The 17,642-nt window shown below is 40.2% G+C and overlaps 3 protein-coding genes across 3 annotated transcripts in view; 2 read left to right on the top strand and 1 right to left on the bottom strand.

Moving 5' to 3' along the window:
* Positions 1-17,642, bottom strand: part of LOC145478832 (uncharacterized) — a gene marked incomplete at its 3' end in the record, with an annotated part of 117,481 nt that overhangs the window by 52,385 nt on the left and 47,454 nt on the right. The window lies entirely within an intron of this gene.
* On the top strand, positions 8,036-11,812 carry LOC145478774 (uncharacterized). Its single transcript, XM_081456914.1, has 2 exons — positions 8,036-10,236; positions 11,313-11,812. Exon 1 carries the CDS (start codon positions 8,214-8,216, stop codon positions 10,212-10,214), a length of 2,001 nt encoding a protein of 666 aa, XP_081313040.1. The 5' UTR covers positions 8,036-8,213; the 3' UTR covers positions 10,215-10,236; positions 11,313-11,812.
* On the top strand, positions 13,540-17,537 carry LOC145468984 (uncharacterized). The gene is made up of 2 exons (XM_081452681.1): positions 13,540-14,672; positions 15,546-17,537. The coding sequence occupies exons 1-2, from the start codon at positions 13,598-13,600 to the stop codon at positions 16,685-16,687; spliced, it is 2,217 nt and encodes a 738-aa protein (XP_081308807.1). The 5' UTR covers positions 13,540-13,597; the 3' UTR covers positions 16,688-17,537.

The raw sequence follows: 17,642 nt of genomic DNA, 5'->3' as shown, positions 1-17,642 counted from the left end.
ATTAATCGTCGATGGAAGTGTAAAGAGGGCACCGGTTGACGATTACCGCTTGTTCACTCACGAAAATGGATCAACACAACAATTTCATCCGCTGTGAAAGCGTTACCGTGACCGTGGTCAGAGATAGGAAAATCCTGACCGCGCTAAGAACCAATCAGATGACAGGATTCGTTACCGTGCCTTCTTGAAAATAAATAAATCGCTTTTCACCTAGCCTCTTACGCATGTACGCAAACGCTCTTTGGGCTCGTCACACAAAGATTCTGTGACGATCCCAAAGAGCGTCTGCGTACTTTTACTCGTCAGTCGTGTCACGTTAGTGCGTCACGCACTAAAGTGACAGGTTATATCTGAGTGCGAAGGATATCTTCATGTACATTAAGCTTCTCTATTGCTGTAAATGCGTAAAGAAAAATTTACCTACCTTCCAGGATATGGAATATCGGCGAGGGGCGACAGTGTGATACTTATTTTCCTTGACTGCGGTTCGTTTCGTTTCGGTAGGTTTCAATGGTGGGTCGACGGTGACAGTCTTTTGGCATGTTACGCATTGTGTAATCGTCACCCTTTTTGCCACTTGTTTATGAACACCATCAGAACATCCTCTAGCTCAAGGCTTTCTCCACGATGTCGGACTTCGCATGCAATGCGGATGATGAGAAGCAAGCCCTGTATTTTGCATTTTCTCGATCGAACAATGACAGAGCAATAGCTAGTCCAGGGTCTTTCGGTCATCGCGAATGCGCCTGGCATTATTTGTTATGAATATCGAGTGTTCTTAATGGAAATGAATTTAATGGCCCTCATATTTACTACAGAGTGCCTCAACTACACTAAGACGGCCTGCAATTTACATATTGTATGTGAGTATGAAACTGTTGCGATCGTAATGGATTTGTTTTGTCTTTTCTTTTGTAATTGGTCGATACCCGACATACACGTTAACATCGACCAACTGGCCTGGTGGTTTTCTTGTGCGAGACTTCATCTATTTTCACCGTTTCTTAAGTGAACAAATTCTGACCCTACGGGTGAATCATCTCCACACATGACCACCGATAAACAGCTGCTAGACACCATTATTACTGTAATGAACACTATATAGAGGCTTCTCTAATTAAGTGAGTAATCTTAATCCTTTCTGATTCGCCAATTTGTTGCTTAGCAATGACGTCATTAGTTTTACACGTGGACGTATATAGATAGTGTTAGCGGCATATTTCCGCCAGTATTTCAGGTTTCAGTTATCCTGCACAGTACGTGTTTTTAAGTAAATTAAGTTTTAAGTTACCCTTGCCTATTTAGAATGCGAGCGGGAACCGATGTGTAAGTACAAACTATATCCTATGCTTGTTTTTTAGTATAAGTTTCAAGTGTTGACGTTTTTTAACCTTAAGTACCTTTAGTCTCGGTTTTTTATACAACAGCCTATTATACTAAGTCCAACACGTGGCAGAGCCCCAGTTTTCAAAGTTTTTATTTCATCTTGTTTTAGTGATAGATCTTTATAGTTTACACTCCCCCTATCTTAGGTTTCTACTTAGCAGCTTCCTATAAGAATCGCTGGTAATTCAGTTAAAGTCCTTTCCTTGCTAGTAAATTCCCACATCGCTTTCAGTGGTGCTCACGCAAGCATGTTTTTTATCGCATCGTGCAATTTTATTGCTTTCAAGATGTTAGAGTGTTATCATTTATTGTATTCAATGAAAAGCACTGTAAATGATAAGATTTCTAAAGCGATTTTTAAAACATTCACAGTAATGTTTCTGAGGCAACTACACAAAAGAAACCATTAGGAGTGTATTTCTGGGGTCATCATTAATGTTAGTGAATGCCACGGTTTTTGCTTGATCATCCTCAGTGTCTCCACTTTCACTAAATTATTAAATTTTTAATACAAACATTAAATCATTACTTAATCCTTGAAAGCAGTTAGAATGAAGTACAAGTCAGAAGACACTATGTAGCTCCTGCTCTTTATTTCCTCTCCTCCATGTCATCTAGCTACTTTTCATTTAATCACCTCAGTCTGCCCTCACTTCCTAAGTTAAATTGAGCAACATCTGAAAAGATAAAAATATGCAAAACAACATCCATACATTATTACACATGTACATACAGTATGTTGGAGTATGTCATCAAAGAACTATTTCAACTCCATAAAAAAGTAAATGAGGGGGGAAATCAAACCATCTTACTTTAGTAGGCTACAAAGCCATATTTTCTATCAGTTTGGGAAAGGGCCTTATCCATCAACACTTCTCGTTTTTGCAGTAGGGAGGCCACAAGAAGTAACAGACTGCCCATGCGATCTTACGTTTATTGCTTACAGAACAGAGCATGAAATACTCAAGTAGAGTTTGGAAAACATTTCATGATTGAATAACACGACTAGGGATATTACAGTTTGAAATCCAAAGATTCCACCGAAGAGGTGGGCTACCTTTCATTTACACAGTTTTGTGTCAAGATAGACAGTGTAACATTACGGTCACATGATATAAATTTGGTGGCAAGCTACCCTGTATGAGGTGACAACAACTGCTTCAAATAACACGCCATGATCATTGACACAGTCATGACATGTTGATTGCCTTTGAGCCAAAGGGAATTTTCTGTTTCTAGAGAAACAGGGAATTCAGTTTCTCAAAAGAAGTTCACAGACCCTTTATTTTTGTCTTTCCCCAGCCCTGCCACCTCCTAGCTTTCAAATCGCCTGCAGGTAATACTTTCCTTGAGGGTCTGTGGACAGACTGACGAAGACCCACAAGAGATATTGTAAACCTGAAATTTGAAATAATTGCCACTTAATCAAAGAAATGCACTACTGGGTAATGAAAGCAAAAAGCTTTGCTTTGCCATGCTTACATATATAATTTTGTCTTTTAAACAATTTTGTCAGTCTGGCTACACATAGTCATCATACATGTGCTTTTTGCTGTAAATATAGCAAATTTTAGAGGAGATTAGTTTTGGGGCCATGAAAGGGTCAGTTGACCTGAGTGGGGATCATTTCAAGGAAAACCACAGTCCACAGAACATATTTCAATTCCTTCACTTTATTATTAACTTTAATGACTTTAGTGACTTTAATCCACTTCTTTCTTTTAGCAGCTCCCCTTTTGCCATTCAATTCTCTTTCCAATTTTACTCTTTACTTTTCCAAAACCTTACACCTGGACTTGCGGCCTCCTTAGCAGTTTGAGTTCTTATGTGTCCTTGTTCCTTTTCCCTTTTCTCTGTTGTTTCTTATCTTGTACACGCTTTTTATAATGAGCATGCTTCCCCAAATCTAGACACAATATTTCAGATCAACTAGAAACAAAATCATTCAGTCATTAAAAAGTGTGCACCAACATTATGTAACAGCGTGTGGTAACCACTTAAAAAAAAAAATTGTAATAAATAGCATTATTTTTTTTTTGGTAGAAATATAAGTAATGTGAATCATTAAGTCGTTAAGAATTACATGAAAGTGTGCACCAGCATTATGTAACAGCGTGTGGTAACTAGTAAAGGAAAAAAAAGGAAAAAATATTGTAATAAATAGCATTTTTTTTTGGTAGAAATATAAGTAATGTGAAATTATCAGCGGTTTTTTTTTTTCTTTTAAGCAAGGTAGAAATCCAAGAGGTTATTGTAAAAACTGTAAAAGGGGTTAATCATGCCTAAATAATATCATATACATACAATAGGGGGAGGGGAAAAAGTTTTCTGGAATGTAAGTACTGTAACTATAACCAAGTAAGTAGTAGATAAATGTTGTACTGTAGCATTGTATTGTAAGTATTTTTCATTGTATACAGTGTGGTTTTTTTTTTGTTTTTTTTTTTGTTTTTTTCTTTTTCGGTCTGTTAGTGTGGAGATGAAGTTGAAAATAAATATATATATATATATATATATATATATATATATATATATATATAAAACTTCCATTATGAGCCAGTTAATGCCATAACTTTGTTTATGTACAAAGCTGGTGACAGTGCTGTTGTTATAAAGTTAAGTTCTCACATTTAGTCAAGTCAAAGTGTACAATTCGGATGCCAGTAAGATGCTCCAAAGGTAGCCCCTAAAAACCTTTGTAGGGTATATATCAGCCTTTTCCAGATTTACTACTGAATACAGTTGAGTGAGTCAATTGTTTACCCAAGACTTTTAGAGCTTATTACGAAGTGTGAAATTGACAATTTTATATTGGTAAAAATATATTTTTTACAGTTTTCTTTGTTGATTTAATTTTCTTTCCAGAATTATTTACGTTATTATAATACTATTTAGATTAGGAGTGTTTACAATGTTGTCAAATCTATCTTAACATTCTAGAAATAGAAATATATCTATATATTATTATTATTATGATCATCATCATCATCATCATCATCACCATCACCATCACCATCATCATCATCATCATCATCATCATTCTCTTTCTGTTGTAATACTGTTTGTCACAAAAGGCTTGACCACGAGTTTTCCTAGTTTATAACATTTGTTAGGTTGATTGCCCTTGAAACCTTCCGTACACGTGTGTGAAATACAATTTTCTTTCTGTAATGTTTAAGCCACGATCATGATACAATATGTTGTCTTCCGGTATGTTTAAAACTTGGCTTTTTGATCCTTAACAATACCTGAGGTTTCATTTCTTACTGCGCATTAACCAGTGGCTGGTTGCGTTTCTCCTTGTCAAGGATGGGAATTGTCCAGCAATGGAATACATGTCCAAATTGCCAGTGTCCCTTTACACAGGTGGAGTATAGTACCTTGCCAAAGGATAGGATACATCGCGAGCACGCACCAGGGGCTCAAACCTTTGTCTGCCAGATCCGAGTTCCAGCTTGCTTTCTCACTGCATGGTGACCGATAACCCGATGGTTAACCCAATAACCCAATAAAATTAATTTAAAAAATTACAAAATTACAAATGATTTTTTTATATAAATACCGGAGCTGTTTCTGTGGTAGATTCCGATATCGTTGCCTTTGATTAAGATGTACACTTTGCACTCTTGGTAAGTGCTGTAAAATAAAATCAATTGATTAGAGTGGTTCTTACCCGGAGTTATCAGATGGCAAAACACATACATGTATATAGCCCCCACCCTCTCTAGAATGAGGATTCAGAAAGTCCCTCCCTCCGACCACCCTCCCTTTGACCTTTTTTTTTGTAGCCGGGTATTTGTAACTAAAAAGAATTTAACTAGACAGTTAACCCATCTATGTGACGGTTCTGTTCCGTCAAGAAAATTAACCCATCTATGTGACGGTTCTGTTCCGTCGAGGAAGTGTAAAAACAAATTTTTACCAGAATCTGATGTTCTCTCCTAAGAGTAAGAGGAACGAGCTATGAGATTATGATTAAATAAGTAGAATGCAGTTTTATATACATCCAACATGTTTAACCCAAGCCGAGGAGAAGCTGAAAGTTTGTACTCGTTGCTTTGAAAGCTTGAAGGTGGCAGAAAATGAGATTCAGCTTCAGCAGTTTTAACGTTTCATAATAGACCATATCAGTGTTCTCGGTATTGGACTGGAACTAGCTTGCAACTGAGGCTAATATTAATGCGGGGAATCGTTTCAAATGCAAATAGCATTTATCCCTTTTTAATGATATTCCCCGCCACGAGCCTCCATTGCAAGCTAGTTCCAGTCCAATACAGAGAATACGAATATGGTCTATTGGCGGAAAATGATACTATCTGGCTAGAATAGCAACAAACGATCATTTCTTTCCACTTTTTCCAGCTGAACAGAAAGCTTGCACAGTGTGCGTAATATTCTACTCGTACAAGGCCCGTGTAAAACAGTTCTGTCAACATTGAGGTAGCAGGTAATTAGTTAACGAAAGAAAATGCTCTCGGGATCATGGACTTGGAGCAGCTTTATCATCGTAAAATTGTCAGTTCTATCAGCTCATGAAAACGATAATGATGATAACACTTTATTTCAATAGGGTGCATAATTACCGTCAAGACTGTAGTCTCCCTTATGGCCCTATATATGAAACTATTACGACATGACTGATAAGACGTTTTTCCTTCCTCGAACTTAATCGAGTACTTTGAGTGACCTACTCTCACTGACTAATGATTTACAATATGATAGGACCAACATATACAAACAGGCCTTTTGATTAATTATACGGTCACCAGCGCAACTTAACACTTAACACACAAGTGATAGTGATCGGCATCTAATTTCTCCTTAAAATAACGATGTAATTGGTAGCGCGCAGGTAACGACAATAACGAAACGGCGAGAAGAAACTTCCTAGAACATAGGTACTAGCAAGACGAGTTGTACTTTAATGCATTTGTATAGGTAAAACACTGGTCAAATGCGCGAAAGTAAATTTGTGTCGTAAAACTGTAGTGCTTACCTATACAAGATACATGGTTATCAAGAACGCCAGTTCAAAATCTAAGGCAGCGTCCATACCACGCCGGAGGAATTTGAAAACGCGGCTTTCTTTCTTCGGTTAGGCCTACCGTCCACACAATCCGTCACGAAAACGGAGCTTTTCGAAAACGCTCTTCAAACCGGAGGTTTGAAAACGCCATGCCCAGCTTTTCGTTTTCGCGTAGACGGAACTCATTTTGAAAACGGAGCTTTTCCAAAACGATATTGTCACGATAATCGTGTGATTTTCCTGACCGAGTTTTCCGCAAACACAAATCCAAAGCGACCGGTGATTGTTGCGTTTTTAAATTTCTCCGGCGTAGCGTGGACAGGGCCTCAAGAGTAGGGGGCAGTAGCTAACTGTCTCCAAGATGATTGTCTTCTGTTCAATCGGGTTCTACAGTTCAATGTTTTCTTCTTTTAAAAACAAACAGTTTGGACACTTAATCCTTTCAATTGTGTTCCCCTTACTAAAGCAATTCACCGGGAAGAACTTTGTTTCTCGCAATAGAAGATTTAAAATTTAATGGTTGTTGGTACCTGTGTATTATTGTTTGTCCCTTTATGTCTTGTATTTATCGCGATTCGTCTAAACTTTCACAGAAAACCAATAAAAAAACAATTATGATAATTTGCCTTTATGTGATGTTTGCTGATTTAAGAAATGTATTTAAAACGGTCATTTTGTGAAATCGTTTTGAAGCGACAGGTATGTTTCACAAGCGACTGTGCCTATCCTTGTGTTATTTCTTTGTTTTGTAATCTGGAAATTAGAAGACCAATTACTGTTAAGATATTCCTGCATTATGTTTCTAAGAGAAGCAATTTCGTTGATTTTAGCTCTAATGTTTGGTACATAAATTTTGTGGTGACAACTTTGCCTTTTTTAATTCGTTTTTCTTGTGTTTTTTTTTTTTTTAATATTATTACTCGGTGTTTGCCGTTATTTCGTGCTCGGAACGAAATACAAGGTGACCTTGGTTGTTAACTTTGTTCGTTTAAAAGTGTGGACGTATTTTCTATTTGTAATGAACGATATCGTTTCCAGTTTTGCTATTCTCCACAGAAATTCGCTTCAGTAGTCACAACAACTCGGAAAAGAAAAACATCAACACGAAATTGAATTGTTTGGTCTTCAATTGTTTGTGGATAATGAACCATGCAAGAAGCTATTGATGTTAGTTCAATGTCTAGGTTAACTTGCACGAGCACAGAGTTTTATCAGCAGATTTTGTTTGAGACGTATTAGGAGATAAGGTTGGACAACTTTTAATTATTTTAACGCACATCGCGGAGAGTGGAAGAGATCTATAAATCTGTCACTGTCGTCTTTAATGAAAGTTATCACTTGCCAGGATGTTAACCAATTTACTACTGGCCAGATAAAAAGCGTGAACATTCTATGTTTTTGGTGTAATTAACCTGGTTTTTACACTCGTAGTTACACGGAAGTCAATCTGGGAAAACGTCCTGTGAAAAATTTATTAATCTATTTTTTGTTCGTTGATTAGCGTGAACACCATTCTTCCAGTAAGAATAGCATATTCCTAAATAAACCTGCTATTTGAAAATAACCGCCGGTGGTTTTATTGTATGATGTGACGCTGCCATAAACTGCTATTGATCCGTGAAAACTAATTGCCACGTGCGATGAGATGATAAAAGATTAAATCATAGCAAAAAATTCCCTGGGAGTGAAGTAATCTCGGTTTGACCACTAAGACCATCGACAGATCTCTTGTGTTTTGACTTATTGCGCTTAAACAGAATCTGCAAGGCCGTATTTGTTTACAAGTTTACTTTTCCCCGATATGGCGGCCTTTCGGGGATTATGGCTATGTCTGCTAGGGGTAGTATTGTTATGTTTTTCAACCGGCGTTTTAACGAAAGGTGCAAAAAGTAAACGAAGCCCAAGGAAAAATGCCGTTCGTTACACTGTTCATGAAAAACCGCCGGAGTTGGTTGTGAATGCTGATCCCGAAGGAGTAAAAGTTCAAGCCAAACCTTCAAAGCTTCAAGTTATTGCTTACCCTCATTTACAAGGTTTTCATCCATACGAGCACACGGCAGTGTTGGGCCCGCATAGTCCGCCCGTGAATATTGGACCAAACGCACCTCCGGTTCACATTGGACCACATGTGCCCGCTGTTCATCTTAGTCCTCGAGTTCCAAGTCTTCACTATGGAACAAACGCACCCCTTCTACACGTCAGGCCACATGTGCCTTTTGTTCATATGACGCCGCCCGTTCACGCCGTTAATGCGCTCACCGGTCCGCCGGTGCACGTTATGTCGCCATCGACAGTATATCATCAACCACCAATTGTTTTCCATCAACCACACTTTCAATATCCCGCAGGCTTTGGCGGATATGGTGGGTTTGGAGGCTATGGAGGCTATGGAGGCTATGGAGGCTTTGGTGGGTTTGCTGGGGGACCCGGTTACTTTGGACGCTCCACAATACCTGAAAATGCAGAAGAGGACGATGATGATAGTGATGATGATTCTGAAAGAGACGAGAGTGAATCTCATAAGCATAAAGGGAAATCAAAACGCGAAATCGTAGCACAGAAAGTCAAACGTCAGTGGTTTGGTTGGCATCCATTTCCCCACACAGTGAATGTAGGACCTCACACTCCACCCATTCACGTTGGTCCACATTATCCTCCGGTTCATATTGGGCCTCACGTACCTGCAGTCCATATTGGTCCACATGTTCCAGTTATAAATGTCCCATCTCATGTCCCAGCCATTCATGTACGTCCCCATGTTCCCGCTGTCCATCTTGGGCCTCCTGTGCCTATCATAAACGCTGGAAATCACTTCCCAGCTGTGCATGTCACCTCTCCACCTACAATCTATCATCGTCCTCCAATTGTCATTCACCAGCCTCATATTGTGCACCCTTATGGTGGATGGAAGAAGCGATCAAAGATAGCTAAGGCTGTGGACTCTAAAAAAGAGAGCTCCGCGGAGACTGTCAAGGATGAAGCTGAGCAGAGTAGTGGAGATAAAGAAGCAGAGTACGAGGACGAAAAGCCGCAAAAAGAGGCAACAGATGTAACGCAACCTACTGCAAATACAGAAGCAGGGCAAACAGCGACAGAGGAATCAAGTGGAGATTCACAAGAAGATAGTGGTGAGACGCCAAAAGCAGAGGAAGATAAGCAAGTCAGTACAAGATCCATTGAGGAAGCTTCCACAAGGCTAAGGCGTCAAATGTTCTCCAACGCTAACTCTGGACCCAATGGTGACTCAGTAATATTTGTTCATCCAAACGAACACGGAGGGGCAAGTCCTGCAGGATTAGGCGATTTGGCTGCTGGTCATGGCAGCCCTTTGGAAGGTGGTAATCCAGGTGAAGCTTTCGGCGATCTTTCTGCGAAAGCCTTCGGGGAGGGATTCAACCCAAGCTCGTTCTCAGAAGGCGGACAAGGAGGAGAAATGGGTCCTGGTGCTGATAGCCTTGCTGGCCTTGCGGGAGCAAGTCTCGGAGGTGCAGCAGGCCTTGGTGGGAACGAAGGTTCCCCCATGGGGGCCAACAGCTTTTCTGACGCTGGAGGTCTAGGTGGTCTTGGTGGACAGCCGGCTCCTGAGGAGCTTCCTGGTGGTCTTGCGGGTCTTGGTGGATCGATGGGTTCACCAATGGCGGGCGGTCTCGGTGGAGAAGAGGCTAGGTCGACTGTTCCCCGTTCTTTCATCCCTGGACGGCTTAGAAAGATAACCAGAGGCTACCTCACAAGAAATCCCCTTGACAGTGGAAGAAATGCAGCCATTGTCAAGAAAACAGAGATTCCGCGACCAGGACAATAAAATTCGATGCTGTATCGAATTGGTAGGTAAACAATTTTATGCAACGACAAAAAGACTTGGATGTGAATATTTCTACTTTGTATAGTTATAAGTAATCAGTACATGTAGCAAATGAAGCCGACATTGCAGGACGGGCGTTTGTTATCCATAAATCACAATAAATTCACTAGCAATAGTTACATTTACTTTGCTCAGTAACGGCATTTTGCTTTGAAACTTATTCACGGGCTCTTTACGGTCGAGGTATGAGGGATTTTTTCGTCCCTCATGCAGCCCTTGTCGATATTTTTTTCTAAAAACGTCTATATGAAAATAATCTATTCTTGAAATGGTTCATTTCAAGTTTGTTTGTTTGTTTTGTTTTGTTTTATTTTCAACGGAAAACTGTTTTTTTTTTTTCTCTCTCTCTCTCTCTCTAAAATACGTGGATGTTATTTTATGGAACAGGTCAATCTATCGCTTCAGTGGCTTTGGTCTAGTTTAGAAGTGTGCAGGTTGATTAGTAATGAATCGCTTCTCTTTGTGCTTCTGTGCTGCGTATCGTTTTCCTGTCAGAAATATCTATTCTTGACTTTATTTTAGTAGAAACCAAACAGTGAACCACCGAAAAGCTGAAAAACAGTACGAAAATTCCATACAATTTACCCAGTTCATATAATGGAAAATTTGAATTTCATTTAGTGGGGATATCAAAAGAATGAAATGCTATCGGAGATTTTGAAAGGCGAATTGGAACGGTATAGGACAGTTATCGAGAATGTTGTGTTTTGTTCGTAAATTGCGTCAACAAAACGTATTGCATTTGAAAGAGACCAAAAGTGTAGTAGAACACGTGCCATCATTCTATCTCGGATACCACTTCAACATTAACATTGTAAACAACATTTTTCAGTGGGACGGGAATATGTTTTTTGACGAGAACTACTGAAAAATGCTACTTTAATTAACTGTTACAGGACCCCACAAACTTACGCTTTGACATTCATCTCTCTTACGAAACGGTCCTTTAACTTCTGACCATTGTTCACTGAGATTGATGTTTGTACAGACTTGTTGTAATTTGTATGACCAGCAATAGTATTTTGTTTTTGTTTTCAGAATGGGGTCCTTCAAAGTGCCAAGCAGTGGTCCCCATATTTAGAGATGCTCTACTATCAATGGAATGATTTTTACGCGATTCCAAAGACTCGAAAGGGATTTTGTAAATCCCTGCGGAGATTGACATGTTGACATTTTGAATGAAACAAGACAGACGCCCACGTTAATGTGTCACGTGTGTAGTACACCTTATTGCTTTATTGTGTCGGAGACTGCACCAGAGCCGAAAATGGGCTTCAAGGACGGTTACCTCACAAATGATTTTTATCCGAAGAAAAAAAAAAGTTACTCATTTTGTTTTAAGCAATTGTCAAAATAAAACTAACGATTTGTGAAAATAATTGCTCCCAGCTGGTTTGTTCAGTGAATTTTCTCCTTTATGAAACATTTTGAGGGGTTTACCCGTGTCTATATTCCGTTGATTACTCCCTCCATGATGGGGAATTTATTAAAGGAATAACCTTAATTTACGTGGTTTCTTGTTTATGGTGCCACCCACCCCCGCCCCCTCCCCTGTAAGAAAAACTGCACGTTTGAAAATTAATTGTTTTGTAGTTTTGGGGAATCGGGATCGTTACTCTTTGCTACTTCACCGCGAAGAACGTCCATTTAAAGCGATCTAGAGATTAACATTTCCCTAAAAGATATATTTGACATTTAATCCTTAGTTTCTGCCAGTTTGCCAGTATGGTGCTGTACGCTAGAACCGATTCTGCTTTCCGCGTTCACGAAAAAAAAAAGAAAAAACCTTTGAAATGTTTAAGTCTGTTTATTAGCTCTTAGGAAGGGTCAGTAAGACATGTTTCGGAATAACAAGGCGTTTAAACCTTTGACAATTCACTTGCTATTAATCTTGGGCACAATTGGCCAGGTCAGCCGACATGTAGTAATATTCTAGCTTTATAGGGTTCATTCTTTCCCACAGTAAAGAGTTTGCTTGGAGAAATTCCACGGATTCCCCATTCCGAAACAACTCGTCGGCGATACGAGAGGAGACGGTTAGAAATGATCATATTAAGCGCCTGACTTGTGTTTGCCATGGGGCCAGGCACAACATGCTGCGAAGTTGGTAGCAGATCGTTGACGCCTTATGTTTCACTCGGGATGAAAAGGACTAAGAGAGATATAAATCGCCTAGGCTAATAACTGAAACACATCGGGAAGAATCGCATATCACAATGTCAGCGTCGGCCGAACATGCTTAATTCGGCTTGAATGATGACCGTGCCGGACAGTTTTTGCTAGTAAACTAAAGTGGACTTGGCTTTAAGGCAGGGTATCCTGCTCAAATGTAAATAGACGCGAGTAACGTAGGTTTGGGGATATTTAAGGCATTTAGGCTCAAACGAGAAATGAAACGAGTTATTAAACTAAAAATGTTTCGAATCTGAAGCTTCAGCTTTATCCGAAGTTAACCCACTACTCGGACTGGTGCGTAGGGATGCAAATGATTGATTACTAGTGAGGTATCAATCTTGCAAGTAATTTACATTACACGGGCTGTGCTTTCAAAAGAAACTCAGCCGTTCTGAATCAGCGGTTTAGAGTCAATGTTAAGCTCACGTTAAGTGCGTTTTAACGAAGAAATGATAATTGAAATAAACAGACCACTAGAAAATAGGGTTTAATCTTCGGTCTGGTCGAAGAATTCCACCTTCCGTGCAGACGCTTTTCTCATTTTTGTTACGCGTTCGAAAGTCGGCTTTTTCCTTCCCCCCATTGGGCGCTCCGCCTTTATCGATCTGTCTCAAGAAAATAAATTGCCATGACGACAACCTTAGCCAATGGGTGACAGAAACCACCCGGCTTCGCTAGTTTCTCTGTTCCTATTTTTTGTTATCAAACCCAAAGACATGGGAACTCAATTAAAGTTAGGTCCAACAAAATTAGAATAATTTAAGACAAACACTCGAATTTGTTGTTTTCCATATTTGATTTGTAGTATTATCGACGTTTTTAACTCCTCTTTCTTGTTGATCTCGCATCAAATTGTTATTTTCGACCAAAGTCTTACCTACCTTATCGACTATTAAGGCAGAGAAACGCCCATCGCTTTAGTAATATGGCGTTTATAGCAACAATGATAGAAAATGATTCGAAAGAATTGAGCCACTTGTTGATATAGTGGTTAAAGTTATTTATTATTTACCATTTTCATGATCTCACCGCAAAGTATCTGTGAACCACAAGGTTTCGGTTTTGGTTTCATTTTATTGAAGAATAGACATGTTTTTCTTTTCTAAACCAAAATAACGGGCGTCAATATTTATTACCAACGTACAAGCATGATATGGTTTTGTTTTGGCGATGGATTTCGGGTAACAGTGTGTATTCTTTGTTTGTTCGCTTTTAATGGACGCGTTAGACCAAGACCTTTTCCTGAAGATGGTGGAACAGTGACTCAATCTGGTGAACCGTCGCATTTTCAAGTCGACGACAAAGCCGCAGAGATTGAAGTGAATGCCAACCCTGCTGGAGTGAAAGTCAACGCCAAACCAGCGTCTCTTCAAGTTGTGGCAAAGCCTGGCACCCCAGCGATTCCAATATTTCACCCAGCAATTCACCTCGCGCAGCACTATGCTCCTCCTCCGGTCATTCATCATCATCCAGCTATGTTTTACCATAGTGGATACCACTTACCGTTCGGTCCGTTCGGTCACGACTGGTTTTACAACGGGGTAAAGCGACAAAGGTTTCCCAGACCGAGCAAAGATGAAACCGGAGTCAGAACACACAAGTCGGATATTCCGCGTACAAGTGATCACAAGAGGGGCTCCAAATCTCGGAAGCGTCAATTTATCTCTGCGGTTCCTAAGTTTGTACAACCGTCGTTGCTGTCTTCTCCAGGAGGCCTAAATGCTTACGGAAGTTACGGATATGGTGCCTTACCTCAGTATGCTCTGTTTGGTTCAGGACTTGGAGCTTACGGTGCCCGACAAAGTCCTCAAACAGCAGGGTTATTTGCACTACCCTCACAGCTCACCCCCCAACAAAGTCTACAAGAGTCAGGTCTGTCAAGAAGTATTTTACCTTCACAAGGTTCCTCAAGACACCGAGATAATTCTGATATCTTACGAGGCTATCAGAGGCTCTACAGTGAGTTGAATGGCCTAACATCTCTATATAACTCGCTCTTAAGACAAAGAAATTTGAATTCATTGCGAGACTTGGATTATGGTAATGCGTTAGGCACACCAGGTGTGAATGCAGAAGGGAGTGCTCTGGGTTTGGTACCATCTTACCTAGGAGCAACACAGTATGGAGGTGCTATGATGGGTTATGGAAGAACGTACATCCCTTCGCCATTGGCTCAGCCATACAGCGCACAGAGTTCTCTTCCCCTTACCAATGGATTACTTGGTATGTTTGCCAGAAACTGAACTTATATACAGTGCAGCTTTTGTTGAATTTTGACTCATGTAAATATTGTCAGAGCTTACAAAATGAAATATAAGCAATTCATAGCTCCTGGAAAGAACCCCATTTTTTGATAAATTGTAAATCCAGTCAGTATTAATTGTTGATGTCTCTCATGCGTTTATCATTTTCCTTAAAACGAGTGAGACTTACCTGTAACCTTGACCTCAAACATAACGCCTTCAATTCCATTCATTCGTTGTGTGGTTGGATAAGCTTTTCAACATTTTCATTGTTGTGGAACACGTGACTACCGTGTCATCACTGGTGCACAAAAGGGATCGTCGCGCGAGAATTATCTACTAAGTGTTCATCACGTGACCCGAATGACGGGAATCAAAATTACCTAATATATTCTATGAGAACATTTATTGCCAACAAGTGATGGCTACGTTAGATTTCCTCAAGATAACTATATGGAAACATTGCGAAGCTATGAGTGATCGGCTGATACGCTTCGATAGTCAATCAGCACCGTGGTTTTCTTTATAGAAAGCCGAAAGCCGCTAGTGGAAGCGAAGATGAAATTAAACTCAGGGCGAGGAGGACTATGAAATAGGAAAACGTTATGGGGTTGAGAGAGAAAGCGAGTATAAAATTTACATCCCTCCTCTAGTAACATTGAAAGAATCAGCTAAATGATTGAAAGAATCAACAATTTCCGCATATCAATTCAATTTTAAGCCCATTGTTCGTTAAAGAAAACGAGATACGGGCATTGAGCACAGTTCTTTATGTCAGTAAATAAACCATTGGGCGATTATGAATATCTCAGTACATTTCCTTATAAAAGTAATATATAATTCTTTTCTACAGGGGGGTCGTTGATTGGTCAACAACCCTTGGCGCGGTATGTCGACCTTTCCTCGTTAATGCGACGGTCTCCAGTGGTGAGCAGATCCAAGGTCCCTGGATCCTCAGAAAAGAAAGCCAAGAAACAACACCAGCAAGAGCACTTTAAAGACAAAAGGAAAGTCAAGCGACAAACTCTAGTTGAGCCAATTCTAGCCGCTGAAGATTCAAACAGTGTGGACGACTTATTACAAGACGACGTGTCTCAAAATTACAAACGACAGCTGGTGCTGACACCAACCCTGGAATCGCTACAGCAACTACAGCCATTACAAACAACGTTCACTCAGCAAGTCTTACCGCCACAACCGTTGCAGTTACGTCAGCTACAACTTCAGCAGCAACTATTACAGGAGCAGCCGTTTACACGTCAGTCATTAGGGATGCAGCCTGTAGGCATGGAGCAACAGGTGGGCATGCAGCCGTCAGGCGTACAACAGCAGGTAAGCATGGCAGGACCTCAGTCACTGGGAAATATTCTCTCCTTGGACTCAACACCACTCCGCTATATGACGTCATCTCTGGTGACACCCATGGCTAACCTGGGTACCAACTTGGCCGAAAGGTCATCGCCGGCGGTATCGCAGCGGATGACATCACCACTGGCATCATCTATGATGTCATCATCTTTAGCTCCTTCAAGTTTTATCTCGCCACTGGTTTCAAACGCGTTTTCTCGTCCAGGAAATGATTTGAACTCATTTGCAAGCTTTTCATCCCCGGGTTTACTTCAAGACAGATCTCTTTTTCGCCATCCTCTCAGACTTGGTTACCCGACCTACACAAGGCGTATTCTTCACAGACCTCAATACCGAAGGCGGTTACACAACTTCAGAGAGGATGAAGACCTCGACGGAATTCATCCAGAAGTTATAGGACACGAAGGAATTACCCAGGAAGGATCGTACTCCACAGAGGAAGTTCCTAGCTCTGACGGACAGACGCTTATTAACTCACCCGTAGGGTTCGGACCAATCACCGTTGAGGCCAAGACTGCGGAAGGGGCAAGGGCAGCGCAAGCCACTGGAGAAGATAAGAGATATCGTATTGACAAACCAACTGCAAGGAAACACAGAAGAAAGCAAAAAGAAAATACGTTAACTTAAGAAGTGTTGTGCCACCCTGACTCGGAATGTCGCGACTTCAGTTGGTTACATGAGATGGCGCTTCCACTGAGTCGTTGGTCAAGTAAAATCATTCGTTAAAACGATTAAGGGAAAACTTTAAGGGAACCGTCACTCGAAACATCAGCGGTATCCAATCTTCTCTCTAAACAATAGCTAGGAATTCCCTTAGTTTACAGAAAAAATTCGTGTTTGCCACGATCAGATTAATTTCTACTTGTCGTTCAAGATGCAATGTGTAAATAAAGATTACGGCAATTTACGTTGTTATGCTACAAAGTATATGTATATACTTTACTTTAGTTTGCGTTTTTCATCCTGGAAGGCATGATCAAAATGTGCCACTGAGTCGCACCGGCCACATTTCTTTACTGTTGATACAACGACAATGTCTGATGGAAAACAGGTTGTGCCCAGTTATTGTACGTGCGCGCCGGTTTGCAAATATTTTGGCCGTCATTATCGAAGGACTCGTTGAGGTACACACTAATATATTCTAATGATTAAGTTATATGTGTTTGTAACCCAAACACCATGTCGTATGGAAATAACAATAAACATGTATCTGCATGATTATCAGCAGCAAAACTTAAACCGAGTAGCTAGGATAGTCATGAGATCATTTTTAAGCCGGTTTAGCATGTAAATTTCAGACTGAGAGTCTGTCAGTTCCTCAATATTAATATTAAGATGGTTTCTTACGAACCGACTTCATGTATGATTATTTATGGTCACGGAAACGCGTCCGAATTGATTCACTTTTAGGTCCTTTCGATAACTGCAAATAGCCAAATAAACAGAAATAATATCGCCTTTCATTAAAGAACTTATCGAGCTGATCTCGTGTTGACTCCTTTTCGTTGCATAGAGTAGCATAGATACTGAATTGTTATTAATTGCTTTACTGGCTCATTGATGTAAATTACTAAAGAATTCG

This window comes from Orbicella franksi, chromosome 2 (genome assembly GCF_964199315.1).
Source record: "Orbicella franksi chromosome 2, jaOrbFran1.1, whole genome shotgun sequence".
NCBI classification, from domain to species: domain Eukaryota; kingdom Metazoa; phylum Cnidaria; class Anthozoa; order Scleractinia; family Merulinidae; genus Orbicella; species Orbicella franksi.
Note: the sequence above shows the minus strand (reverse complement) of the source record. Positions and strands in the feature narration are given on the sequence as shown.

Excerpts from the sequence above, each read along its gene's own strand:
- LOC145468984 (XM_081452681.1), top strand. The coding sequence starts at position 13,598 with ATGATATGGTTTTGTTTTGGCGATGGATTTCGGGTAACAGTGTGTATT. Across the intron at positions 14,673-15,545 it reads CCTTACCAATGGATTACTTG|GGGGGTCGTTGATTGGTCAA; the intron begins GTATGTTTGCCA and ends TCTTTTCTACAG.
- LOC145478774 (XM_081456914.1), top strand. The coding sequence starts at position 8,214 with ATGGCGGCCTTTCGGGGATTATGGCTATGTCTGCTAGGGGTAGTATTG.